The 27245-nt window shown below is 41.0% G+C and overlaps 1 protein-coding gene across 2 annotated transcripts in view; it reads left to right on the top strand.

Annotated features, from left to right (window-relative positions):
* The window catches only part of map2k7 (mitogen-activated protein kinase kinase 7), a 61585-nt gene that overhangs the window by 22811 nt on the left and 11529 nt on the right, over window positions 1–27245 (top strand). For both annotated transcript variants that reach the window (XM_028823839.2, XM_028823838.2), the window contains 7 exons: window positions 4682–4826; window positions 9660–9726; window positions 11714–11827; window positions 11913–12032; window positions 16045–16152; window positions 19822–20001; window positions 24717–24797. In XM_028823839.2, coding sequence (XP_028679672.2) covers window positions 4682–4826; window positions 9660–9726; window positions 11714–11827; window positions 11913–12032; window positions 16045–16152; window positions 19822–20001; window positions 24717–24797 — 815 coding nt within the window. The remainder of the gene's footprint in view (window positions 1–4681; window positions 4827–9659; window positions 9727–11713; window positions 11828–11912; window positions 12033–16044; window positions 16153–19821; window positions 20002–24716; window positions 24798–27245) is intronic.

The following is a 27245-nucleotide window of genomic DNA, read 5'->3' as shown; positions in this document are numbered from 1 at the left end:
ATCCAACAACAATTGCTTTATGAACTTTTTTTTTTTTTTTTTAAAAGGTTTTTGTCATTCCTAATTGTGGAAGGCCGGCCAGATCTCGGTTTGTCTTCAAGTTACATTTCCCGTCGTTTTGAAATGTGAAAACCACTCGTAGGCCCGAGTTTTACTTAAAGCTTCCTGTTTAAAAGCATCACTACAATTTAACGCAGACTCACTGCTGTTTATGATCACCCATCAAAAAAATCGCAGAACACGTTTAATAAGCACCAAGAAAAACCGACACCAAATGGCATATGAACAATACGGAGCAACGCCACTTGGCAGACTGCCATAGAATACTGTAACCATGCTATACCTAGCGGCGAAATTCGCAACTAAGTCGAGATTGCACGCCAGGTACAGATTCCGGTTATTTTTGGGTGGCCCAAGAGCGAGTAAGACATACATCCCGTGCCGCTCTCATTTTCTCACACTCGCTGTAACAAACTGTTCTTCTTTCGGCTGCTCCCATTAGGGATTGCCACAGCAGATCATCTTCTTCCATATCTTTCTGTCCTCTGCATCTTGTTCTGTTACACCCATCACCTGCATGTCCTCTCTCACCACATCCATAAACCTTCTCTTAGGCATTCCTTTTCCCTGGCAGATCTATCCTTAGCATCCTTCTCCCAATATACTCGGCATCTCTCCTCTGCACATGTCCAAACCAATGCAATCTCGTCTCTCTGACTTTGTCTCCCAACTGTCCAACCTGAGCTGACCCTGTAATGTCCTCATTTCTAATCCTGTCCATACTCGTCACACCCAGTGCAAATCTTAGCATTTTTAATTCTGCTACCTCCAGTTCTGTCTCCTGCTTTCTGGTCAGTGCCACCATCTCCAACCCATATAACATAGCTGGCGTCACAACAACACACAAACATTTCAAGCTTTACTCACTGTAACAAATGAAGCTTGAAATGTTTGTGTGCTGTACACATGGTTGGTCTCATTCACTGCGGCAAGAAGAAGCAAGACGCACTCCTCTGCGTACTCTCGTGTCCTCTCGTCCAACCTGGCAGGCGGTGATGTTGTTTGCCTGCTGTACTCCCTCAGTCTTTTCCCTTTCTCTCCCTTTCACTGTGCTGTGCAAGGCACTGTTAGAAACAACAAATTGAAGACCGCCCATCTCGCCTGACGTGGCATGGACGATGTCTCTGTCTTCCTTGCTGTGTAGATGGCCATTTTTGTAAAACACTGCTTTTTTTTATTCTAATTTTGCCTGTACTGGACTACAGCAGGGTGCTGTGTCTGCCACCACTCTCGATTTCCTGCATGTAACCCAAGTCACCCACAAGATAACATTCTTGTACACGGGACTTTGTATTTGAAGCTGCTGCTGCTGCTCATTCATATTGAAGTGACTAGTGCTTATACATAATGTCCTGGGTACAAGTTGAACCATGTATGCTGTTATTTGAGGGGCAAATTAATGGATTGTCTAAGGACATTTCATTAAATGTGAACTAGCTGTAAAAAGCCCAGGCTCCTAGAAACCATGGATTCTGGCACATCAATCAATCGGTCGCATCGGTCGAGCATTAGCGGCTAAGCGAGGTTCTCTTTCCTCGTCAGTTTCATTTTGCCGACCTGTTCACCTCCATTGTCTATCATTGGCTAAGGAAGTTTCTCTCTCCTCGGATGTTTAATTTTGCCAATGTGCTCACCTCGCTTGTGTATTAGCGGCTAAGCAAAGTTCTATTTCCTCAGCAGTTTCGTTTTGCCGAACTGTTCACCTCCATTGTCTATCATTGGCTATGCAAGTTTCTCTCTCCTCGGAGGTTTCGTTTGGCCGATGTGCTCACCTCGCTTGTGTATTAGCCGCTAAGCAAAGTTCTCTTTTCTCAGCGGTTTCGTTTTGCCGACCTGTTCACCTCCATTGTCTATCATTGGCTATGCAAGTTTCTCTCTCCTCGGAGGTTTCGTTTGGCCGATGTGCTCACCTCGCTTGTTTATTAGCGGCTAAGTGAGGTTCACGTTCCTCGGCGGTTTCATTTTGCCGACCTGTTCACCTCCGTTGTCTATCATTGGCTATGCAAGTTTCTCTCTCCTCGGAGGTTTCGTTTGGCCGATGTGCTCACCTCGCTTGTGTATTAGCCGCTAAGCAAAGTTCTCTTTTCTCAGCGGTTTCGTTTTGCCGACCTGTTCACCTCCATTGTCTATCATTGGCTATGCAAGTTTCTCTCTCCTTAGAGGTTTCGTTTGGCCGATGTGCTCACCTCGCTTGTGTATTTGCGGCTAAGCAAATTTTTCTTTTGTCAGCGGTTTCACGTTGGTGACCGTCGCTTTCTTTGACTTTCATGCCGGGCAGACAGACAGACAGACGCACACTCACACTTCCACGCGTACACATTTATATATGGAATCCTCATGTAAGATGAGAGTCCACAGTATAACTAAGAAGCAAGTTTTTGTTTTTTTTGTTTCCCTCCAAGTTTAACACATTCAGATTCTGTGCACCTTCTAGTAAAATATTGGGCCTTTAAAACCGAATCGCAAGCTCTTTGAAAAAATGTGAATGTATGAAGGCAAAATGGGCCCCAATTTCCTCAAGTGTAATGAGCAGAAAGGCAGGTAGTAAAGGCAGCTTTGCATTTATAAGTGAACATTTTTTCAGAGGGATTCAATTCTTCTTTAAGGGTAAAAGTTTTGCTTTGTCCAAGACAAATCTATACACTACCAGTCAAAACTTTCAGAGCACCTCAGTTTTTATGGAAATGGGCGCAGTTTAATGTCACAGTGTTTCATGAAATCAAGGCATAGAACAAATAAACAATGACAAATGTAAAAAAAAAGTCAAGGAATCATTAAGGTTATAAAATTTTAGTCTCATTTTGGATTCATCAAAGTAGCCTGCACCTTTTAACGATGTAACAGCCAAACCGTGGTAACCCTTTTAATTCAGAATGCCAGTCACTCTGTGCCAGTCACCAACTCCGCCTCCAGCAAAAGAATCAGAGACCATCACACTTCCTCCTCCATGTTTGACAGTTGGTGTCACACACTATAGAACTATCCTTTAACCCACTTGACGGCCTACATAAACCCTGCATGATGAACCGAAGATTTCAGATTTGGATTCATTGGTCCATAAGACTTCCTTCAAGTCTGCGGTAGTCCACAGCCGGTATTGCAAGGCCCTATTTTGTCTTTTAAGAAATGTCTTTCACCCTGTCAAACTTACAGGACAAATTGACATTTGATTTTTGTCGATCTACCCTGTTAAGCTGTGCTTGAAGCTGTTGTTCTGTGAGGCACCCATCACGCAAGCTGGTGACCCTCAAACTTGTCTACTGATTGGTTTTTGACTTTGAGTCTGTCAGGTCTCTTCCTCTGAGTTTCTTCCAATTGCCTTTGGATCGTGTATGCCACTGGACTCACCAAATTTAGTTATTTTGGTTTCTGCAATTTCTCCAAATGAAAGGCCTACACTTGTAAGGGTAATAATAATAATTCTTTGCATTTATATATATCTCTTCTCACTACTCAAAGTGCTCAGCAATTGCAGGTTAAGGGCCTTGCTCAAGGGCCCAACAGAGTAGAGTCCCTATTGGCATTTACGGGATTCGAACTGGCGTGCAGATCCTTACCCTCAGAGCCAGGTAATAATGTTCGGCCTCATTTCATTTGTTAACTGCCATTATCACTGGAATATTACCCAAGTCGTACTTCAGAGGGTGTATTAACAAAGTCTCTTGTAACTCTGCTTTAAGACACACTGAGGGTTTCTAAGTAATCGACGGAAGTTGGGACACCTGTGCAAATTGTTTGTCTCAACTCGCCAGGCTTCATTTCCTTGACTTGTTGCAGAACATGTGTAGGTTGTAACCTATTCGTTTTCTCAATTGTAATTTTCTGAAATTTCCTTTTTTTTTTCAGTTTTTGCTGACCTAAACTTTAAATTTTAAGCCTCTAGTAGTTTGCTGCTTACTTTCTGACCATTTTAGGTCATTCGTTGCATTTCAAGTGATTAAATTTGAAGAAATCTGAAGTGTTCTAAAAATTTTGCCCTGTATTATATGTTTAAAAACATTTTTGTTTGCTTTGCTTTGCTTTGTTCCATTTAGTGCCTTTCTATGATGAGCATCATTTTTGGATGTGTTTTTTAAAGCAGTTCTTGGTCTGTACAAGGGTGAACATAGCACCATATATGCTTGTAACTTTTTAATTATTTGTTATTTTATAATTGGATCACACACGGGTAAGCTGGCTTCCTTGAGATGTACACAGGCAGACTCCATTTATTTTATACGGTACCCTGTCAAAACACTTTATATGCTCATTATGGTACATTTAAGTTGAGTCAGAACTGGTATCCTCACTGGTGTCCTCCCAGGTGGCGCAGTGGTAGTTGCTGCTGCTTTGCAGTAAGGAGATTGTGGGTTCGCTTCCTGGGTCCTCCCTGTGTGGAGAGCACTTTGACTAGTGAGAAAAGCGCTATATAAATGTAAAGAATTTATTATTAACTGCCTTTTAATAGTGACACTCACCAACAGGATAATTCTAGTGATTTTTAACATCTCTGTGTTCAAACTGACAAACAAGTTTAATGTTCAGAGAAGGACCGAGTCCTTTCGTAGATTCCACACCACACTAACCCCTGTCAGCAGTTTGCAGGGATGTGATAATTCTCTTTTTCTCTCCTTCTTTTCAGCTTTACAGCTCCCGCTGGCTAACGATGGAGGCAGCAGGTCATCCTCTTCGGAGAACTCGCCGCAGCACCACCCGCCATCCAGTCGGCCGCGGCAGATGTTGACGCTGCCCACGCCTCCGTATGGCCTGCAGAAGAGCCTTGAGAAGTAAGGGCTGCTCTTAAAAGGATGGTCAGCAATGGCTGCACGTTACAGCTTTGAGGCCTTCCTCCTCCCATTGACCTTTAATGCTTTGCATTGTTGTTTGATTTCATGCGCTATGGAAAGTCCAAGTTTGCTCGATGCGGTTTAGGCAAATGCCATTTCTTTGCTGTGACTGTCTGCGGTGATTCTCCAAGGGGGGAACCGACCTGACAGTCGTTGTGGTGTGGGTCTCAAAGACACTAAGAAGGGCAAGTTTAAGAAACGCTGTCTTAAAGACTTTGTTTCCTACGTGAGATGCCTGCTGTGAATTGACCCGTAGCGAGTTAGCATCTGTATGTGCACAGGTACACCTTGTAAAGGACTAGTGACCCATCCATGATTGTTTTCTGCTTTGCACCTAATGCTGTTGGGATGGATTCCGACTCCATGCAAACAAACGGGGTTATTAACTGCATCGAGTCATTGCTTGGCGTCTTGGCCTACTTAAACAAACCAGCATGGACGAAATAGTTTCCACTCATTTGTGAAATATTTAAGTTCTTTATTTATTTATTATGTTCTGCTATTGTAGCCAGTTTTTAAAGTTGGAAGCATCAGATTTTACGAGGAAGGGAAAATTCTAAATAGTGGATTTTCTTTTTTCTTCTGTTGAGGTATCAGCTGGCATGAAGGGTTCTTTTAAAGGCCCGTTCACTCTTGGTCACCTCTTTTAATGAACTGACGCTTTCAGGAAAACCTCAGTCCTCAGAATGAAGCAGGCAGTCAAAACAGTGCCATGCATTGGAAGTTGCTGGAAAGCAGGAGTGCAAGTTTCCCTCCTTAACCGCACGTCCAACCTTTCGGCAGACAGATAACACTTTAATTGTGCCAAGGTGGAAATGTAACCTTTTGCAGAAGTGCAAGAAGTAATATAATAAACTAGCTGTGTAAGCCTGTGCTGTAAAAAGCCCCGGGGTCCTAGAAACATAGAAGAAATTGAAATGTAGAGATGTCAGGTAATTGGGCGTCTCTGTCCTTGGAGGATTCGTTTTGCCGACGTGCTCGCCTCGCTTGTGCATTAGTGGCGGGAGGAAAAGTTAAAGGGATGCCATTTTGCCGATGTTGGCAGCTAAGTGACTTTGCATTTCTTCTGTGGTTTCGTTTTGCTGACGTGCTCGCCTCGCTTGTCACTGGTCTACAAAAAAAATATTTTTTGTTTGCTTCTGGATACTTCAGAGCAACTCTTCATTAAGTTTTTTACACTGATTTCATATATGAAATCAGAATTAAGCTAGCACGTCAGGTTTTTGAAATACACATCATTGACGTTTTGACACTTTTTGAATATCAATATATCACAATATCTGGAGTTTGAACTCTGTCCCACCAATATTGTTTTGATCTGTTTATTCTGAAAACAAACCAGAAGACGATACCAGAGACCCGTTGAAGCATATTTATGTCATTTTACCTCAATATAAAAGTGAAGTCAGCGTGCTCAAAAATGTTGGTGACACTCATTTTTGCGCTTGTACTGCACATCCGTCTCTCTTTGCAAGAACCAACAGTAGTCACCCATCATGCTCGGAGTGAATTTTCCCCAATATCAGTTTTCCAAAACCTTTATATCTTGATGAAATCTTTCCCCATACTCATCTCTGACATCGCTTAGATTTGGTGGAAAAAAGTCGAGATGAGAATGTAAAAAATGCGTCTTCAGTGACATTCAGGCTCCCGCAAGTTGATATACTTTCAGCAGGTTCTCCACAAGCTCAGCATAATTCTCTGCTCTGTGACTGTCAAGAAAATTCTAGACAACCTGCACGAATGAGGGTGTTGACTCAGTGGGCTTCAGTTTCCTTTTGAACTCCTCGTCAAGCATCAGTTCACGGATTTCAGGGCCAACAAAAACACCTTCCTTAATTTTGGCTTCACTTTTCTCGAGACCAAACTTATTTCTTAAATGCTGAAACACATCGCCTTTACTGTGCAGTCACCCTAGTTGTCCAAGACCTGGAACATCATAACTAAAAAAAAAAAAATGGGGATGTGCTTGACGAAAACGTTTTTCAGATTTTGAGTCGGCAAGTGAAATTTATTAAAGTACAGATGAAAGAATCCAAGTAGCAAAATGCTTGTTGACCAGTGAATTGTTAGTGGCTGAGCGGAATTGGAGCCCTTACCCCGAATCCATCTCTCACTTCCAGTCCGGACAGACGCACACACTTCCATGCATAGCCGTTTATATAAGATAAGATAAGAACATCCTCCCTCTATTTCACACCAGAATTTAAAGAAAGAAAACCTCTGAATTGCCTAAAGATAAAAAGGGCAGTCACAGTGAGGCATCATAAAAACATATTGCCATAGGTATGAAGGAGTCCCAGTAGCGTTCCCTCACCAGTTTTCTGGCTGAAAGTCCTCAATGCTAGTGGGCCATAATGGCCATCAGTTTGATCTTCATTCTTTCCTGTACTACTACCTCCAGTGGGTCCAGAGAGTGTCTGCTAACATTGTCTGCTGCCTTATTTAGCTTTTTGATTTAGTGGGCCTCTCTTAAAGAGACCTTCCCAACCCACCACATCACACTGTAGAAAATTGCAGTTGCCATCGCCGAGCTGTAGAACACGTAAAAGATGTCACTACCCACACTGAAGGAGCAGAGTCTCCTATGAAAATCACAGCCTTCTCTGGCCTCTCTTCTCTGGTTCCTCTATGTTACGAGACCAGTCCAGCCTGTCACTGACATGGAAGCCCAAGTAGCAGTGCACCACCTGCACATCCACTCCTTAAATAGTGAGCAGGTGTAGAGGCTTTTTGTTGCTGTGAAAGTCGATAAGCATTTCCTTAGTTTTATTGATGTTAAGTCACAAAGATACAAAGCTCTCCACCTGACTTCTTCTCTCCTGCCTCATCCACTTTATCAATACACCCCATAAGTGCAGAATCATACAAGAAATTCTGCAAGTGACCCGACATGGTGTTATGTTTATAATCCAAGATGTACTGGATGAAGAGAAAAAGTGACAGGCCTGTTCCTTGTGGTGCCCACACTCTCCCTGAGCCTCCCAAGCTGTGGTCTACCCGACAGATAATCCCTTATCCAGGACGCCATAGGCGCATCCTCCTGGGTGTCCATGAGCTTACCCCGTAATCGAGGTGGTTGGAGGACATTTAAGGGTTGTACATTTAATTAAGTGCCACTTTGTTTTTGGCACATCTCTGCTCTATGCTGATTGTCTTTGCTTGGAGCAGAAGGAGATATTTAATAAGTTTGATGAAAAGAAGAGGTCACTCAGTCCATCAGTTTTCTAGGTCAGCTAATAGCTACGTTGACACAGTATCTCATTCAGCTCTTTTGTAAAAGCTATCAGAGTATCTGCTTCAGCAACTTCACTCTGCAGTTTATTCTACATTTTATGAATGCCACTTTCACCAATTTCATCATCATTATGCTTCACCGATATGATTCACTATTGATCTGGAAAAATTCTACTGAATTAGTTTTAGGGTGTACTCACATTGGCAATTCATTCGGTGCCCAAGCATGTTTATCCGCATGTAACCCCCAAAGTCTAGTTCGTTTGACTAGTGTGATTGCTGTGTACCGTGCCCTGGCCCACTTGGAAGAGGTGGGCCCAAGGACGTTTGTGTAGTATTTGGGAACAGTGTGATCACTAAATGTGCCCGAGCATGGAAAAGAGACGTGATGTCAATGATGCGACAAGTCAGATAATGCAATTCTCATTTCATTCAATATCTTTTGAGTTAAAAACTGTTTTTTTTTTATTCTCACCTTACACATGTATGTCAATTGTAGTTGGCAAGAAATGCTGCAAATTCCTCCCTTAACATCATTTGTCACCGTAAAAACCTTCTTATACATGCAACACGATTAACAGTAAAACACTGCACTGCACGCTCAAATCTATAAGAGGGTAGAGTGTCATCCTGCCCTACACGACTCCAAAAAACCACAAAATAAGGAAAATCAATTTGATGTGTGCTGTCATTTCATGTTCGGATCTTAGTTTGGCTTTACACAAAGTTGCAAGGTCATGACAAAAGCGTGTCCGAGCCCAGAACGTTAAGTGCAGTGTGAATGCAGGCCAGTGAGGGGAGTAGGGAGTGTGGGGACAATTGTGCTTGGGCATGGGACAGAACAAACGGGCCTAGTTGGGAGTACAACAATCGTGCTTGGGCATGGGACGGAACGAACGGGCCTAGTTGGGACTACACCCTTATTTGTGCCTCTGAGAATTTTGAAAACCAGGGTTGCAAAGCAGCAGGGCGACACAGTGGTGAGTGGTCATATCTGGGTTTAGTTTCCGCCATGTTTTTACATATTGCCCATTTTCACCACATGTTTGCATTAAACTTGAGTTTCCTCTTGCATCACAAAAATGTGCATGTTAGGTTTATTTAGGCTTCTATGTACATCATGTATGAGCGTGTTAGCATATGCTGTAGTGGACTGGTCTCCTATCCATGGCTCGCCTCTGCTTTGTGACCAGTGCTGCCAGGGTAAGTTGTGGTTTCCCATAATCCTATATTATGAAAATGGATGGATCGTGTGCATAAGCAGGTTTGGTTTGACAGTCTCATGGCCACAGAAGGTAACAGTCACAACCTCGGGTGCCAGTCTTTTGCAAGGCCTACTCCTGCATATACCCCTACTCTCTCACATGGCTAATTGGGAATTGCTACTTAATCTGCATGTTGTTGGGGATGTGGCGGACAAAGTGAAGACTTGAAACTTAAGCCCAAAATACCGCATTCATAAGGTAGCACTTCACCGCCCAGAGAAAGATGAATCTTATAAATAATATTCCTGACACTTGTTTTTGTTCCTCACAGTGCGGAGATTGACCAAAAACTCCAAGAGATAATGAAACAGACAGGCTACCTGAAAATAGATGGGCAGGTAAGATCATCTGTGAGGTGAGAATTTTTGTTTATGGCAGAGGGTTCATGTGTAGTCTTTTCTAAATTTCTCTTTTTGTATTAAACTGGCCTTTGTTGTGCATATAGAGTTTTCAAGTGGAGTTTCATTCAGTCCTCATCTTTGCCCCATCTCAGTTTGCTGGAGTCAGTTGCAACAGAATTCTTACTTAATAAATCTGTCTAATTTCATTCGTAATTATGATGGTCAATGCTGTTGATAATGTTGTCAAGCAGGCTTGCGATGTTGCTACTCCTAGACCGTAGCTCTCACCTTGCGTACGCATATCCTGAACTAGAAAGGAAGGGAGCAAGCAGAGTTTTTTGGAAAGAGGCCTGTATGGTAACTGCCTGGGAAAAATCAATCAAACAGTTTGGACTCCATTCCTCTACTGTCGTCTTCTATGGACTCCGTGCTCATAACTGCATTTGTTTTTCATTGCAGCAGCACATAACAATAATAAGAGTTAATTGATGGTGACTGTGTATGCAGGCAGATTGGCCATCCCATTTGTGCAGGTGTTCAGTATAGCTGACCCCAGAGTTTTGAGTATCTGGCGAAACCCAGATGAGAAGCGGGAGGCTGCATTCTGGATCTGTGCAGAAGTACCACACTCATGATTCTGTGCTTAGAAAGGATTGAGCCACTGTTATCCATCTATGAGGGTTGCCCAAACATTTTCCAACATGTCTTAGAATCTAGCAGCAAATGTCTCCCCCTATTCTGTTTTAAATATGAAATACAGTGCTGTGGAACTCTTCCTTTCTTGCGCATGCACAGCTGGCCCTCAAAAAACACATTGTGTGGCCATTTGCCTTAAAAACTGTTACTGAATGTCCTGTGGTAGAGAAGGTCTTAGTAATGAATTTTGCATTCACAAGTGGTTAGAAAGTATATTTTCGTTCCTTTTGGAGCCCTCAAAGATGCCTTCTTTGGGAAAAGTTATGGGAGTGACAACAAGTTTATTGAAGAGATGAAGTAATGCAGCATTGGGACAGGACATGCATACTGATGTTGACATAGATTATTTAGTAAAATGAGGATCCCACTAGATATGCACAGATATAGATAACTGTTAAAAGATACTAATAATAAAATAAGTTGTTACATCATCATACAAGCAGATAAACCTTTCAGGTCAGGTCAGGTTGGGGAGCCTGCACTGATACTGCTCTTTGCTGCACCCACCACACGATGAAACAGCTTGGGATCCTGGTTGGCAACTGTTCAGGCAGACACACGGTCCAGTCTCACACTCTGGAAATGACCCTGTATCTGCCGCAGCCAGGTGTCACGTGGGCATCCCCTTGGCCTGGTCCTCAACAATGAGTGGTCCTGTGAGCCGGATCACCCTCAGGGAATCGCACCACAGACTCTTCCTCACAGTGCAGGTAATGTGCCTCATTCAGGACTCTGTGAGCAACACCAAGTCAAACCAGCGGTACTGAAGGAGTCCTAGGTATGACGTTAAACTGCATCCGGCCCTGCAAGCGGTCCTCCAACTTGCTGGGAAATCATGGGGGTTGGTGGCGGGACTTCACACAGCTCTGAGACGACAGGAAGGACTCCTTTCTGCTGTCCACAGGGGTAGCTGTGCTGCAGCCACCCATAGGAAGGCTGCTTGCATTATGAAGTGGGTGGGGTTAAAGCCCTCGAGAGCCCCTTCCCCGGAAGAGTCAAAACCGTCGGAGAGCCAGTAGGGTGGTGTGGTGCTGAGGCGTTGCCCCCAGCACAGCAGCATTTGGGTCACAATTTGAGATGGCCCATCCAGCTAGGTGATAAACCATTACTGTGCACAAAATGTCCAAAGTCAACTCCTAATTCCTTTGAATGTTTACATTAATCCTAGTAAAAAATTGTCAGAACATCAACCCATAATAAAAGCGATGCTCCTCTTTTTATATGAAACATCTGATTGTGGACTTAAATCAAATCATTTATGCCACTCTTAACCCTCTTCCTTTCAAAGCGTTACCCAGCAGAAGTGAGTGACCTGCTGAATGAAGGAGAAATTGGCAGTGGGACGTGTGGACAGGTGTTTAAAGTCCGCTTCAAGAAAACTGGACATGTAATAGCCGTGAAGGTATTCTGTAAAATATTTCTATCTTCTTGACATTTAATCGGCCATGAGTATGTCATTAACTATCTGATTTGTGTCTTTGCTTCAGCAAATGCGTCGTACCGGAAACAAGGATGAGAATAAGCGCATCCTGATGGATTTGGATGTAGTCTTGAAAAGCCATGATTGCCCCTATATCATACAGTGTTATGGAGCGATTGTCACAAATGTAAGTTGTAGCAGATTTCATGGATTTATGAGTAACAAATTAATTTAATTTCTGAGCAGTTGTACTCAATACGTAGCACTGCAGACTAAAAAATGCTGGGGAACAAAGTTTATTCAGTCAATGCCTTCACTAAGGAGAAGTTAATATTGCTTATGCACATTTATAAATATAAAGCTGTGACAAATGCACAAAACCTTGCGTCATTAAGTGCATAACTACACACACATACAACAATATGAAAAGCATAAACCCCTTTTTCAATCCTATTTGCACATATCTGCACATATCTGGACATAACTGGCAGTCATATTTGTTTTTACTTAATTCTAAAAGTACAGTGGACCCTTGACTTATGAACTCAATTTGTTCGCGAGGTGAGGGCTGGTTGTAACTCAAGTTGGTTGTAAGTCAAGACTATTTTTCTCATAAGAAATAATGGAAATACCCATAATGCGTTCCGAACCTCCCACAGCAACACTTACTTAACCTTTTCATAATAAAAAAGGGTTCTATAATGTGCATAATTTACCAAAACACTACACTTTTCTAGTGTACTAACCAAAAAGTTATAAAAAGTGCCTAGCCTACCAGAAACAACAATTTCATACTGTACTCACCATTTAACTTGACATCTTTGGGCTGCAGGAAGGGAGGAGGAGGAGAATGAAATGGAAGGTGGTTATTGTTTGGAAGGAGCCTCCTTATACAAATCTTTTCTTTGTAAAATTGTCGAGATGGTGGATTTCGACATGCTGTACATATTAGCAAGATCGGTCACACGAACACCACTCTCATATTTCCGCACAACTTCCTTCTTCGTTTCGATTGTGATCGCTTTCTTTACGTTCTCTTTCTTCCTTAGCAATTATCGAAATAAATTATATAAATCACTGCACTGACCGAAATTACGTCCACAAACACATGTATCTGGGCTCCGACTGATGCTTACGAACGCTCTCAGCTGTTTGTTTACAATCGCACAAGCGGATACACGTGACCGCATTCAGGTCGTAACGCAAGATGTTGGTCGTAAATCAAAACAAAAATTTTGGTCGGAAATCAAGTTGTTCGCATGTCAGGCCAGTCGTATATCAAGGGTCGACTGTATATGAATCTAAATGCAGGTGACAAGTTACCATATATACTGGCGTGTAAGTCGGATCTTGAATCCTGAAAGATCGATCATAAAATCAGACCCTGACTTGTACGCCCTTTCAAATATACCACATTTATTTTTTTACTTCTTCTTGCCTCCTCCAATCTCACTCCAGTTTCTCAGACACATCGAATTTTGTTGCAGCAGCACAGTTACCAATTTCTTTCGCCACTTCAACGACTTTTAATTTAAAACCAGCTTCATATTTTCTTCTGATCGAATGCTCCATCGTAGATAAGGGATGCCCTTACGATAAAGGTGTTTGAGGGTGTGAGATACAAAAAACACAAATCAGTGCAAACGTCACTTTGGAATAGTTCGGGTATTACCGTGTGGTCACGTAGACACAATACAAAGAAAAAAAGGCCGTGTGCTCCGTGGTTACTCTCTCAGGTGGGCGTTAGCATATCATAATCTTTTGGTGAGTTTTCCGCATTCGACTTGTACAACCGATATTATAAAATACCAGAAATTATACGGTAAAATCAAGTCCCGAGTTATCCGCGGGAGAACTTGAATGCGATTATATACGGTACACAAATAATTCTTTTTTTGTTTGATGAAAACATGAAGAAAAGAATAAGAAAAAGTTACAGCTGGAGTGTGGTGACACATGGCCTGTGAATCTTGGATGATGTGAATGGAAGGACTAGAGAAAAGCTTTCAGAATGTGGAAGAGAGGTTGGATAGAAAGGGGAAAACAAATGAAGCACCTTTGAAACACACGCCCTTCACCAACATCGGATCAGAGAAGAGCATGGACTCATCCCATCAGTCATGAGGGGGCAGCAAATACCAATTTTTCCTGAGAGGGGAATGGACAGATAAGTGAAGTGATTGAGGGGAGATTACTGAATAGAAGATGAAGTAGAGGAAAAGCGTGATAATGCTAGATGATGTTTAAAAAGGGCAGGATATACAGTATGGGCAGAGTAAGAGAGTGGCTGCATACACAACAAAGGGGTGAAGAGAATTCCGACTCAGACCTGTCTAAAGCTGGAATACAGATTCAATCAAAAATAAGCAAATGTAGGGGAAGACGGGGCAGGTTGTCTCAAGGGTCGTCTAGCAAAAGTTATTATATCTATGGTATGCTGACGTCACTGGATAGTGTGTAAACAATACAGTGATGAGTAGCAGACAGTCGGGTAAACAGTAGGATTTTTAGTTACATCATGGATTAAAACTTGTATTTTTGTCAACGAAAAAGCATCTTTTCGTGTATCAGAGTGTTTCACATTTCCGGAGAGTATTTCAACACAGGTAACTTTTTCAAGCACCTAATTTGAAGATCTTTGAATCCTGAATTTACTGTGCAATGTGCTAGTTGTTTAACGTTAATTTCGTTGGTGCTGCTGAAAACGGAAATGTACTGACCTCTATTGGGGCATGTTGTCACACGCATCGAATTCCGTCAAAACAAGACTTCATTTTCATCTTCCTGGAAAAGGATGAAATATGGGAGCATGACGCCACTGATATCATCATGAAGTTGCCTGCCCCCATTCACGTTGGTGGAACTGCCAGAAGCAGCAAGCAGTGTAAGTTTCGTTATGGATTGCTGTGCAACTATGGTGCGGACATAGGCCTGGACTAGACCTGTAACAGTGAGCAGCCTATGACTGCAAAAATGTGTTTTGTTACAGGAACATGATGCTTTTGCAACTGAGTTAGTCTGTAATAGTTGGTATGTTCTAAAGGCCTACTTGATGACAGCTTTAACTATTTGTGACAACATGCCCCTGCTTGTTTTTTGTTGTCACATCTCAAGTGTCCCAGTTTAAATTAGTTTATTACATACTAAGTATCTCTGTTGATAATGCTTGTCATTTTGTATCTGTTTAATGGTAATTTACCTAATCAATGCAGGCCTTTGCTTGGCAATAACTTTATATTTGACCCATCCACAGCTGACTAAGTAAAACTTGAGACAAATTGCCCCGTCTTCCCCTACCAAAGCCATGTTTGAAAACTTAGTCAAAGTTATAGCAATTATATTGTCATGTGTGCAGAGTCCAATGAAATTCTTACTTACAAGTCAAACCAACATGTGACCCCATGATAACGTCATGTCCAGGATATTTCCTGCCATATGCCCGATTCTGCTTTTGATTATTGAGGAGTGTAGAGACCAGGGCCACTCCAGCTGCCCCGACACAGACAGGCAGAGACACAACTTCCCACACAGCACATGTTTATTCACAAGTCGGAAGGGCTTTTGTCTCGCTCCATACAGCAGCACCAAATACACGGTTTCTTTCTGCATCCACGACAAGTTTCGTCTCTCTTCTTCCTGACTGGCTGTCTGAATGGAGTGAGGTGGCTCCTTTTAAGCTGGTCCTGTGAGCGCTACAGGTAGCGGTAGCTGGAATCCCAGGTGTGGTAGAAGTCCAATGTAGGGCTCTGCAGCTCCCCCTGGTACCAACCATGGAACCCAGCAGGACTCTACCAAACTCCAACACCCAGCATGCCCTGCTGGAATCCGTGATGCCACAGCCACCCAGGGAGGGTTGCTTTCTAGCATTCTGGGGAAGGTAGTGCCATGTGGGGATGCACTCGCCCAGGTTCTTCCATCCAGCTGGTATCCTGGCCGGTTAATGGCCGTGGCCACATTTCACAGGGGGTATTCAAGCCACAAAATCTAATGTACTTCCAGACGTCCCACTAAGCTATTCACACATAAAAGGAGCTTTTACGTGTTGTGCCCATAACCATTTTTAAACTTCTACTCTTAAAGTCCGTTCCATTTGGTCGATGTCCAGGTTGCTTCTGAGTACAAGAACAGTCTTTACTGAACCACTGCAGTCTTTCCACAGTTTTTTTTCTTTTAAGACTTGTATTTGTTTTTGTTCCTAGACGGATGTATTCATAGCTATGGAGTTAATGGGGACGTGCGCCGAGAAGCTAAAGAAACGAATCCAAGCCCCCATTCCAGAGCGGATTTTGGGGAAGATGACAGTGGCGGTGAGTTTTGAGTAAACAATTTTTCAGTCTTGCCAATGGCAAGAGCCTTAATGCCTTGTCATTTGTAAAGATCACTGTGTTTGGCTGCATATATCTTGTACAAATTCAGAAAGGAAGCCGCTGCCTTCTTTCAGCTGGTCCTGTTAGGGGTTGCCACAGTGGATCATCTTCTTCCATATCTCTCTGTCCTCTGCATCTTTTGCGGTTACCCCCATCACCTGCATGTCCTGTCTCACCACATCCATAAACCTTCTCTTAGCCCTTCCTCTTCTCCTCTTACCTGTCAGCTCTATCCTTAGCACCCTTCTCTCAGTATACCCCTCATTTGTCCTCTGCACATGTCCAAACCAGTGCAATCTCGCCTTTCTGACTTTGTCTCCCAACCTGAGCTGACCCTCTAATGTCCTCATTTCTAATCCTATCCATCCTCGTCACACCCAATGCCAATCTTAACATCTTTAACTCTGCTACCTCCAGCTCTGTCTCCTGTGCCACCGTCACCAACTCATATAACACAGCTGGTCTCACTACTGTCCTGTAGACCTTCCCTTTCACTCTTTGAAAGAAAGCCTTCGACTAATGGAACAAACATGTTGGCATAACTTATTTTTGGAAAATCTGTGTGTTTTGCACAGCTTATAACGGTAATGTATGTATAAGGTCCTGTTAAAAAGTTACGTGAAAAGGCCTGAGCCATTTGCCTCATTTTCTCCCCCTACGCATTGACCCTGCACGCAGACGAAGATAACTCTTAATTATACAAACAAACATTCTCTTGTGTTTAGTTTGTTACTCTGCTCTAATTTTTTTTTTAGGAATAAAGTAGCTAAACTCAGGTTCTTATATAGCCATTTAACGAAGCAGGAGAGATAAAAACAAAGAGTTTCAAAGAAAAATAAACCAGAATGGTCTAGCTCGATTGGGACAGATTTAGTCCATTTCTGACCTTGGCCGCTAGGCCCTCATGCTTTTTCCAATATTGTATGATACAGTTTAGTGTACTTAGTGGTGGTTAAATCTTATAAAGCAGGGGGTCCCAAACTCCAGTCCTGGAGAGCCCCAGTGGCTACAGGTTTTCATTTGAACCCTTTTCTTAATTAGTGACCTGTTTTTTGCTCCTAATTCATGTCTTTTGAATTCATTTTATTTGACTTGCTCTTAAAGACTCCGATCCCTTAATTGTTTATTTTTCCTTAATTAGCAGCCAAACAATGATGAGATACAAAACATAATCAGCAAACTGAGTCCATCATACAATGTCTGAAAATTAAAGAAAGGTGAAGGTCTCAGGAATGCTGATCTGCTCAGGTCCACAATAGATTTGAATAGAAAAGGGAAAATCAACAATTTCAGAAATGTCTGCTATTGTACAATGAGAGCACCAACAAGCCATAGAATTAAAGAACGGGGTTTTATTACCAACAAGAATCGAAGCCTAATTAAGCAACTGGTTGGAGTGAAATTGGTTGGAGTTTGAGGCCCTGACTTAGTTGGTCTTCTGTTGGCTCACTCACTTCACATTTCATTTCTGTTTGGGTGCCATTTAAGGAAAGAAATGAAGCAATTCAGAGGAACGATGAAGAAATTCAGGGGAACAAATCTTAAAAAAAAAAAAAAAAAAAAAAGTCAATGAAAATGAATTCGAAAGAAGTTAATTAGCAGCAAAAACAGGTCACTAATTGAGAAAAGGGTTAGAATGAAAACCTGCAGCCACTGAGGCCCTCCAGGACCGATATAAAGGCTGGAAGATGGGTCTGCCAGTGTTAATGCTGTTGGCAACCAGCTGTTATAATGTGTAGTTTCATATGCCAGGAGCAGTAAATTGGTGACCAAATGCCACTGCAGGATACCAAACAGGAGAGAGAAAATAGAAGGGCACGTTACAGAAAGTCCTAATGATTGACACAGTTATAGTTTAGGTAAACAGCCATACCAGTGGACCTAGCAGGAATCTGCACTGCTAAAGTAATGCATCTCCAGCCTGGATTTAAATACTGAAGCCAATGGGTCACCCATGTCAGGTCATTATGGAGCTTAGCAGGGCTTTAGTTAAATTCCCTTGTCTTCCACAGTAGCTGTATCCATATTGGGAAATGGGGAAGTATCCTGCATCTTTTGAGTCTAAGCGTTGGACATTTATCAGAGTTTAGGGTGAAGTGGTTTGGGGCCCATTCAGAGACTTGTTTATCAGTAGGGGATTTTTATGTTCATCAGAATTACTTCAGAATGCTATGAAATTGCGTCTTTTTTTTCTTTTTTTTTTTTTTTGGTCCCAATGCCTTCTGATTCACCAGTACAAAAAAATCCCTGACGTGATATACAACTTGATGCATCTTGATGTCTATTTATGCAAGACATTGAGCTTTTTGGCCCTCTAGACCTGAAAAACCTTAATTTATAGGCCATGTTTGGACAATAGTAGTGTGCAGAAAATTTATATCCTTAAGATAAAGAGTAAACCAATAGGTGTCTTCAGCAGAAATCATCACAAGGATGTGAAGTTGTGCAAGCCACATCAATAGACCCCCAGGATTCGCCCGCTAAGGGGAAACGAGGCCTCAAAGTTACTTCTTTTCACAAAATTTTGTAAAAAGGGATCAGTAGTAAAGGCACGTGGAGTGTTGTTTTATACTACTTCGAGGTTGCGGATCACGCAAACAATTATGTGTTTAATTCTTTACCGGTGGTCCCAGCCCTCTAAGAGCCAGTCCTAAATAGTTTTAAAATGATTCATTTCATATGTAAGCATGTGGGGTCTCATGTTAGACTATTTCAAGGTCGGTGATCTTTTTTTGATTCTTTACTAGGGTTCTAATCCTCTGTGGAGAGGACTCTGCCATAGGATGATAAATGACAGATTTCTATTGCAATCAAGAATATTTAGACTTAAACCTTTAAACTGAAGCACGCCTTTTTTCATATTTCAGATATGTCACGCAACTGTTCTTGTTTATTCTGTACTTCATTAAGTAAATCATTGCATTTCTTATGAACATCCCAAATAAAGGCAGTCTATGTTAATTCAGCCATTTTGAAATCGTCTCTAAACTCAGCAGGAGGCTTGTGTGTAAGCATGAGAAGTGGCTTATATGGTCATTCTTGTCAGTGCTAGTTTTGATCACTGTGGCAGCATTTGAAGTCTAATAAAGTGGTGAATAGTGTTTACTTTAGTCAATTCATATTGAAATTTATGTATTTTCCCCTGTGGTGGGTTGGCACCCTGCCCGGGATTGGTTCCTGCCTTGTGCCCTGTGTTGGCTGGGATTGGCTCCAGCAGACCCCCGTGACCCTGTGTTTGGATTCAGCGGGTTGGAAAATGGATGGATAGATGGCTGTATTTCCCCTTCATACTTAGAGGCCTTGGCAGGACTGAGTGTGGAGTAGAATCAATCTGTGAATTGTGGGGGTCCAGTTCATTGTAGTTCATGTCCCTTAGTAGATTATTGGGGTGTCTTTATCTTGCTCATTAAGTTTTAAAAAAAAAAAAATACCTGAATGAGCCAACAAGTCATCCGTGACCAGTCCCCACTAGTGGGATGTGGCTTGATCAATCCTAGTTCCACTTCCAGGCTGGCACCTTCCATCCAGTTCACCATTTCCGTTCTGTTCTGCGTATTCAAGTTTCCACTTTTGAACTAAACACTGCTGATTTGTTGTGTTGCTTTTCAGATTGTAAAAGCCCTGTTGTACCTGAAAGAGAAGCACGGTGTAATCCACAGAGACGTTAAACCTTCCAATATCTTAATTGACGCCAAGGGCCAGATTAAGCTTTGTGACTTTGGCATCAGCGGGCGGCTGGTAGACTCCAAAGCCAAGACAAGAAGTGCTGGCTGTGCGGCCTACATGGCGGTAAGTTGTTCCCACTGTTCCTTTAGTTTTAAACCTTTGAAGTAATTCTTTGCTCACTTTGACATGGTTGGCTTTCCTAAAGCAATTATTTTCTGTCGTTTTCATCCATTTCTGCAGAAATCGTGATACAACAAGCATCACCTTATTATGACTAGGGGAAGTCTTTGTAATGACTTTACTATTGCTCCGTAAAAAAATAACAGCATTTTAAAATTTTCTTCTACTGTGTGGAAAACATTTCATCGTATCCTATAAATAAAGCAAATAAAAACATTTTCTTTTGTGACATTCAACAAAAATCCAATTTTTTTTACAGTTGTTGTCTGCTCTCTTTCATATTTTACTTTCTTTAAAAATCTCCACATAAACGTGTCACAGTTCCAGTGGCTCGGGTCCTTTTTGCAGCCCTCTTTCTTCACCATCTCTGCAAATATACTTCAGATTACTGCTTTTATGCTTTTCTGAAGAGAGATTCCCTTTCAGCCCTCCACAGTTGATGTGGAAATCATGTTGGGAATCTTCATTAATATTGCCGATTTCTGGTACTTCAGTCTGAAGTATATGATTGTCGTGTTCCGCACATCATAACCATAATTCAACGTACCATGACGTGGTGACGTCAAAGAGAAAATATGACAGACGATGGCTTTGAAGGCCACTTTAACTATTTAAGGGCTCATTTTTTTCCCTTTTATCCCATGGCTGAATATCTTTCCAAAAAACTCACATTTCTTGAAAAGCACACAAAGCAATGGTTTCACACATAAAATACTTATATTTGACAATGTATTACAGATGAGCCCTTATAGCATGTAAATTCACACACTTATTACATACCCGTTTGTCTCATCACTCACAAGCTGAAAGGCACTCAATGGAGAAAAACAGCATGAAGTAGTCAAATGGCTGGTAATCCATAGTGTCCACTAGCACTCTGTGTCATTTCACGAAGTCCAGTTGCCAGTTTGCCTCCCACAGATCTGTGGGCGAACCTTAGCCAAGGTCGGTCAGCCGGTCTGTCTGTCTATATAATATATATATATTTTTTTTTAACCAAACTTAGTTTTCTAATTTCTATATTGTTCCCAAAACCCAGAACTTGGGAAATAACACATCACTTAATTAGCCCAGGAGACCAATTACAAACAGAACCTGGTTGGAACAAAAACCTGCAACCAAGGGGGTCTTCCGTTATCTCTGAACTGCTCTGCATGTGTACTGCGCCAACATTTTTGAATTCTTTATGATGTTCTTCTCTGTCGTCTAGTCTTTCTTTTATTTCCAGCCCCAGGCGTGGTTAAATCTTTTGGCACAAAGACTCGTCTTATGGGACGTGTAAGTGTCTCTCCGAGAAAATCATGTTTCATCTCCTTCCAAGATTTTCATTTTTTTTTTTTACTAGAGATAGATGGCCACATTTTCACACCTCCATGATTTATATGCCTGGTAGCAGACACTGCCACTTTGAACAGTGGGGGGGGTAATATGTCTGTTTAGTTACAGCCCATAATAGTAGAGTACTGATTCTGCTGAACTTGACCACTGTAATTTTCATTGTTATTCATAGGCAGCGTTCAGTTGAATGTTCCACGATCATCACTATTAAACAGAAGTATATAGAAATATTGAAGGTAGTTATAAAACATGTTGAGTAAAACATTATGATTTTCTAACATCCATCTGGAAACAAGCAACGGTGAAATGACATGCCAGCTGTTGGTTTCACTGTTTATCTTTGGCAGGGTTTAGCTTGTGTAATACTTGTTTTCAGCAGGCAATGTTATCTCATCTTCCATAAAATAAATAAAAGTGGCCACATTACAATGAAATAGAATAATGGCGTCGACTGTGAGCTCTCCATGCTGGCATGCAGCCAGCGAGTTAAAGATTTAATTCAATCTTACATCTGATATCACTTAATAAACAACAACATTTATTTGTATAGCACATTTTCATACAATTAATGTAGCTCAAAGTGCTTTAGATGATGAAGAAAGAGAAAAAAGACAAAGTAAGAATTAAAATCGGAGAACACTAACATAGAATAAGAGTAAGGTCCGATGGCCAGGGAGGACAGAAAAAACCAAAAAAACTCCTGACGGCTGGAGAAAAAAAATAAAATCTGCAGGGGTCCCAGACCATGAGACCACCCAGTCCCCTCTAGGCATTCTACCTAACATAAATGATAAAGCAGTCATAACTCTGATATCACTTAGTTTAAGCACTTAAACATCTTAGCCACCTAAACACAATCTAATAGATGTTGTCCGCAACTCAGGTAGCAAACTGTAACGCCTCCACCCTTCTGGAAAAATCTGTGTGCTACAGAAGAGGGCTGTGACTTTGACTGTAACAGCATCCATGATTAGCGTTCAGGAAACAACACATGCAGGACGTCATTTATTATATGATAAAGCTCTTACGGCACTCTCTGCAGCATCCTTTTGTGCGACTTGGCGGCAGTACAGATCTTTACTTGGATCGGCAGTTCACAGAGATGGGGGAATAATAAGTGGGCTATGCGTGGCAGTTGCATCTCATGTGCCAATTGGGTGAACCATGGAGTTGACACGCAGTTGAGGAGACATCACTGGCTACATTTGGAGCCGACTCTGTAGCAAGTGTAACTGTCTTTATGAATCTTGAAGTGACAGTTTAAAGATGTCAGGTCACTGGTTTTTTAGTAACCCACTGATCTTTCCATTCTTTGGAGTGTATTCTGTAGTAAATTAGGAATACCCAAAACTGATATTTCTTGGTTCTGATCCCTCCATTCCTTTTGCACTCCAACATGCTCATTAGACAGGATAACTGATGCAGGCATGGGACTTTAAAGTATATTAATGAAATGTAAGTTTAAAGGAATGCAGTTTGTAAAATAACTGTGGCGATACACGAGGTGTGATCAAAAATACAGTGAATGTTTTTAAAAAGAAAGTTTATTGCAGTACAAGATTTACAACTACTAGTCAAAATCAAAATACTCTCCTCCACTTCGAATGCACTTATCCCAACAGTTCTGGAAGTTTCCTTTCGAGAGTGTCTTTAGTTGAGCTGTTGTGGCTGCCTGGATGTCCTCAATGGATTGAAATCGTTTGCCTTTCATGGTCATTTTCAATTTAGGGAACAGCCAGAAGTCACACGGTGCCAGATCCGGCAAATAAGGTAGATGCGGTCACAGCGTAATGTTTTTATTCGACAGAAATTGTCATACTAGAAGGGATGTGTGACAAGGAGCGTTATCATGATGAAGAATGAAACCATTTCAACATTTTCCTCAGTTATCAACGTTGAGGGACGTCCTGATCTTTTCTCATCTTCAGCCGAGTCAGATCCATTACGAAATCAATCAAACCACTTATTAACAGTCTTAATTGTCGGTGCAATGCCACCATAAACTGATTTTAACATCTGATGGGATTCCTGAAATTTTTGCAATCTGAAACAAAATTTCATGTTAATGCGTTGCTTGATATCCATTATTAATGAGAAACTTGAAAAACATACTTGAACTCAACAGTGGCTCACAAACGACTGACAGGATCAAACAAGTGGAAACAAACTGGGCTCTAGGATGGACCTGTCAGAACTTGCACTTGGATGGCACTCTGCATCAATATTCACCGTACGTTTTGATCACACCTCGTAACGTGAAACTTTAAAAGTAATTTATTTTTAAGTCGGAGCCGATTTGCAAGTCATCAGTAAGCAAGTCTGACTCGGTTCTTTTTTTATTAATATTGTTAAGCAAGCCACGGGTCACAATTAAGACTTAAGTCTAACTCGAGTCAAAACATATGATTTGAGTCATCCATCTCTGGTTTTCAAAATTGCCTGTCTTAAAGAATAGAGCCATTCTATGCTGCATCCTTAACTTTGGATTCATTTACCTTTAAATGTATCTTTAGAGACGAGATTTCAACTTTTCTTCATTCAGTTGTTTGAGAGCTGCTCCTGATAGTAAATCAAATCCCCAATACAAAGTACTGAAATGCCAGCAGAGATGCATCCATGCTTGGGAATTTGCAATCACATCAGTTGCTTGTGTGCATGTGGGCAACTTAAACAAAGATTTGAAATCCCCATCAGATACCATCTTTTAAAAAAAAAAAAAAAAAAATCTTATTTTTAGGAGACGGGAAGTGCAATTAGCCACAGACCTGTCTCAGCCAACCACTAACAATAGGACACCAGTCAAGTCATGTTGGAAAACCTTTGTTCGTTTCCCCACAAACGATACTGTAATAAAACATGGATTTTATATACTGTACTATTCAATTTTAATTATTTTACTATCACTGTTATTTTTGAATTCAACTGATTGTTAAAAAATAAATAATAAACAAAAACTTGGTTATCTCTGGTGTTAGAATTAAATAAAAGTGATTCAACTTTCTTAACAGTTAACAAACTCCCCTGTACGTTAGCTATGCTTACACTTTATACTATGGGGTTTTTAAAATGTATTTATTTATTATTTACTTGCCTCAGAAAATTATAAGGCAGCAATGTGCTTCCAGCTGCCATTATAGATGATGATTAAATATCTGAGAAGTTGCTTTTGAGTTCTGTATGCACTGCTTTTCTTTTTCACCAAAGCCTCTTTGGATTGGCTTTGAAGAATTTCACCCTGATAAGCATCCATAATTGGAAATTGTAACCTATTGTAACAAATCTATTTTTGACTTTTTTTTTGTGTATGTTCTACTCCTCAGCCTGAAAGAATAGACCCACCAGATCCAACAAAACCAGATTATGACATCCGCGCAGATGTTTGGAGTCTAGGCATATCATTGGCAAGTATACCAGTGCCATTTTTTTTTTAATCTCTTTTGTTGTAATCCTATGCATAGCAGGCAATGTGGTGTAGAGATTAAGGAACAGGATTCTACACCAGAAGGTTGCTGTATTCATTTTTCTTTCTCTTGATTCACTCTATAATTTTGAACCTGCCTGAGCTCCATTAAGTAATTAATACTGTTGTAATTGGCTTTATTCTTGGGTTTTCTGTAAGTGATAAAAATTATGTGTACATCTTTTTTTTTAATTAATTAATATATGTATAATATAGGGTGTCCATAAAGTCCGTGTGCAATTTAAAATAGTTGTAACTTTATAAGTATACAGTATGTGATACTCTGTAAAAAGGATTACAAAGAAGAAACGCTTAACATTTTTTATTCTTCTTTTTAATTTTCAACATGTCCACCATCATTACTAATACAAAGGGTAATATGATTCTGTAGTTCTCGGAAAAAATTTTCAAGCTGATTTTCAGTAATACCAACAATCACATCAGTTATCTTAGCTTGCAAGTCTTCTAAAGATCAAGGTTTGGTTGAAATAACATTAGCTTTTGCATGTCCCCATAAAAAGAAATCCAATGGAGTCAAATCTGGCGAACGTGGAGGCCAAGAAAATGGTCCACCTCTTCCAATCCATTACCTGGTTTTATAGATATATATATATATATATATATATATATATATAATAATATACAGTGGGGCAAAAAAGTATTTAGCCACCAATTGTGCAAGTTCTCCCACTTAAAAAGATGAGAGATGCCTGTAATTTTCATCACAGGTATACCTCAACTATGAGAGACAAAATGAGAAAAAAAAATCCAGAAAATCACATTGTCTGATTTTTGAAGAATTTATTTGCAAATTATGGTGGAAAAAAAGTATTTGGTCAATAACAAAAGTTCATCTCAATACTTTGTTATATACCCTTTGTTGGCAGTGACAGAGGTCAAACGTTTTCTGTAAGTCTTCACAAGGTTTTCTCACACTGCTGCTGGTATTTTGGCCCATTCCTCCATGCAGATCTCCTCTAGAGCAGTGATGTTTTGGGGCTGTCGCTTTGCAACATGGACTTTCAACTCCGCCAAAGATTTTCTATGGGGTTGAGATCTGGAGACTGGCTAGGCCACTCCAGGACCTTGAAATGCTTCTTACGAAGCCACTCCTTCGTTACCCGGGCAGTGTGTTTGGGATCATTGTCATGCTGAAAGACCCAGCCACGCTTCATCTTCAATGCCCTTGCTGATGGCAGGAGGTTTTCACTCAAAATCTGACGATACATGGCCCCATTCATTCTTTCCTTTACACATATCAGTCGTCCTGGTCCCTTTGCAGAAAAACAGCTCCAAAGCATGATGTTTCCACCCCCATGCTTTACAGTAGGTATGGTGTTCTTTGGATGCAACTCAGCATTCTTTCTCCTCCAAACACGACGAGTAGAGTTTTTACCAAAAATTTCTATTTTGGTTTCATCTGACCATATGACATTCTCCCAATCCTCTTCTGGATCATCCAAATGCTCTCTAGCAAACTTCAGACAGGCCTGCACATGTACTGGCTTAAGCAGGGGGACACGTCTGGCACTACAGGATTTGAGTCCCGGGCGGCGTAGTGTGTTACTGATGGTAGACTTTGTTACTTTGGTCCCAGCTCCCTGCAGGTCATTCACTAGGTCCCCCCGTGTGGTTCTGGGATTTTTGCTCACCGTTCTTGTGATCATTTTGACCCCACGTGGTAAGATCTTGCATGGAGCCCCAGATCGAGGGAGATTATCAGTGGTCTTGTATGTCTTCCATTTTCTAATAATTGCTCCCACAGTTGATTTCTTCACACCAAGCTGCTTACCTATTGCAGATTCAGGCTTCCCAGCCTGGTGCAGGTCTACAATTTTGTTTCTGGTGTCCTTTGACAGCTCTTTGGTCTTGGCCATAGTGGAGTTTGGAGTGTGACTGTTTGAGGTTGTGGACAGGTGTCTTTTATATTGATAACGAGTTCAAACAGGTGCCATTAATACAGGTAACGAGTGGAGGACAGAGGAGCCTCTTACAGAAGAAGTTACAGGTCTGTGAGAGCCAGAAATCTTGCTTGTTTGTAGGTGACCAAATACTTATTTTCCACCATAATTTGCAAATAAATTCTTTAAAAATCAGACAATGTGATTTTCTGGATTTTTTTTCTCATTTTGTCTCTCTTAGTTGAGGTATACCTATGATGAAAATTACAGGCCTCTCTCATCTTTTTAAGTGGGAGAACTTGCACAATTGGTGGCTGACTAAATACTTTTTTGTCCCACTGTGTGTATATACTGTATGTGTGTGTGTGTATATATATATATATATATATATATATATATATATATATGTATGTATATATATATATATATATATGTATGTATATATATATATATATATATATATATGTATGTGTATATATATATATATA

The sequence above is a fragment of the Erpetoichthys calabaricus genome, chromosome 17 (assembly GCF_900747795.2).
Source record: "Erpetoichthys calabaricus chromosome 17, fErpCal1.3, whole genome shotgun sequence".
Lineage (NCBI taxonomy): Eukaryota > Metazoa > Chordata > Cladistia > Polypteriformes > Polypteridae > Erpetoichthys > Erpetoichthys calabaricus.
The sequence above is the reverse complement of the archived record's forward strand: the minus strand, read 5'-3'. Positions and strand labels throughout refer to the sequence as shown.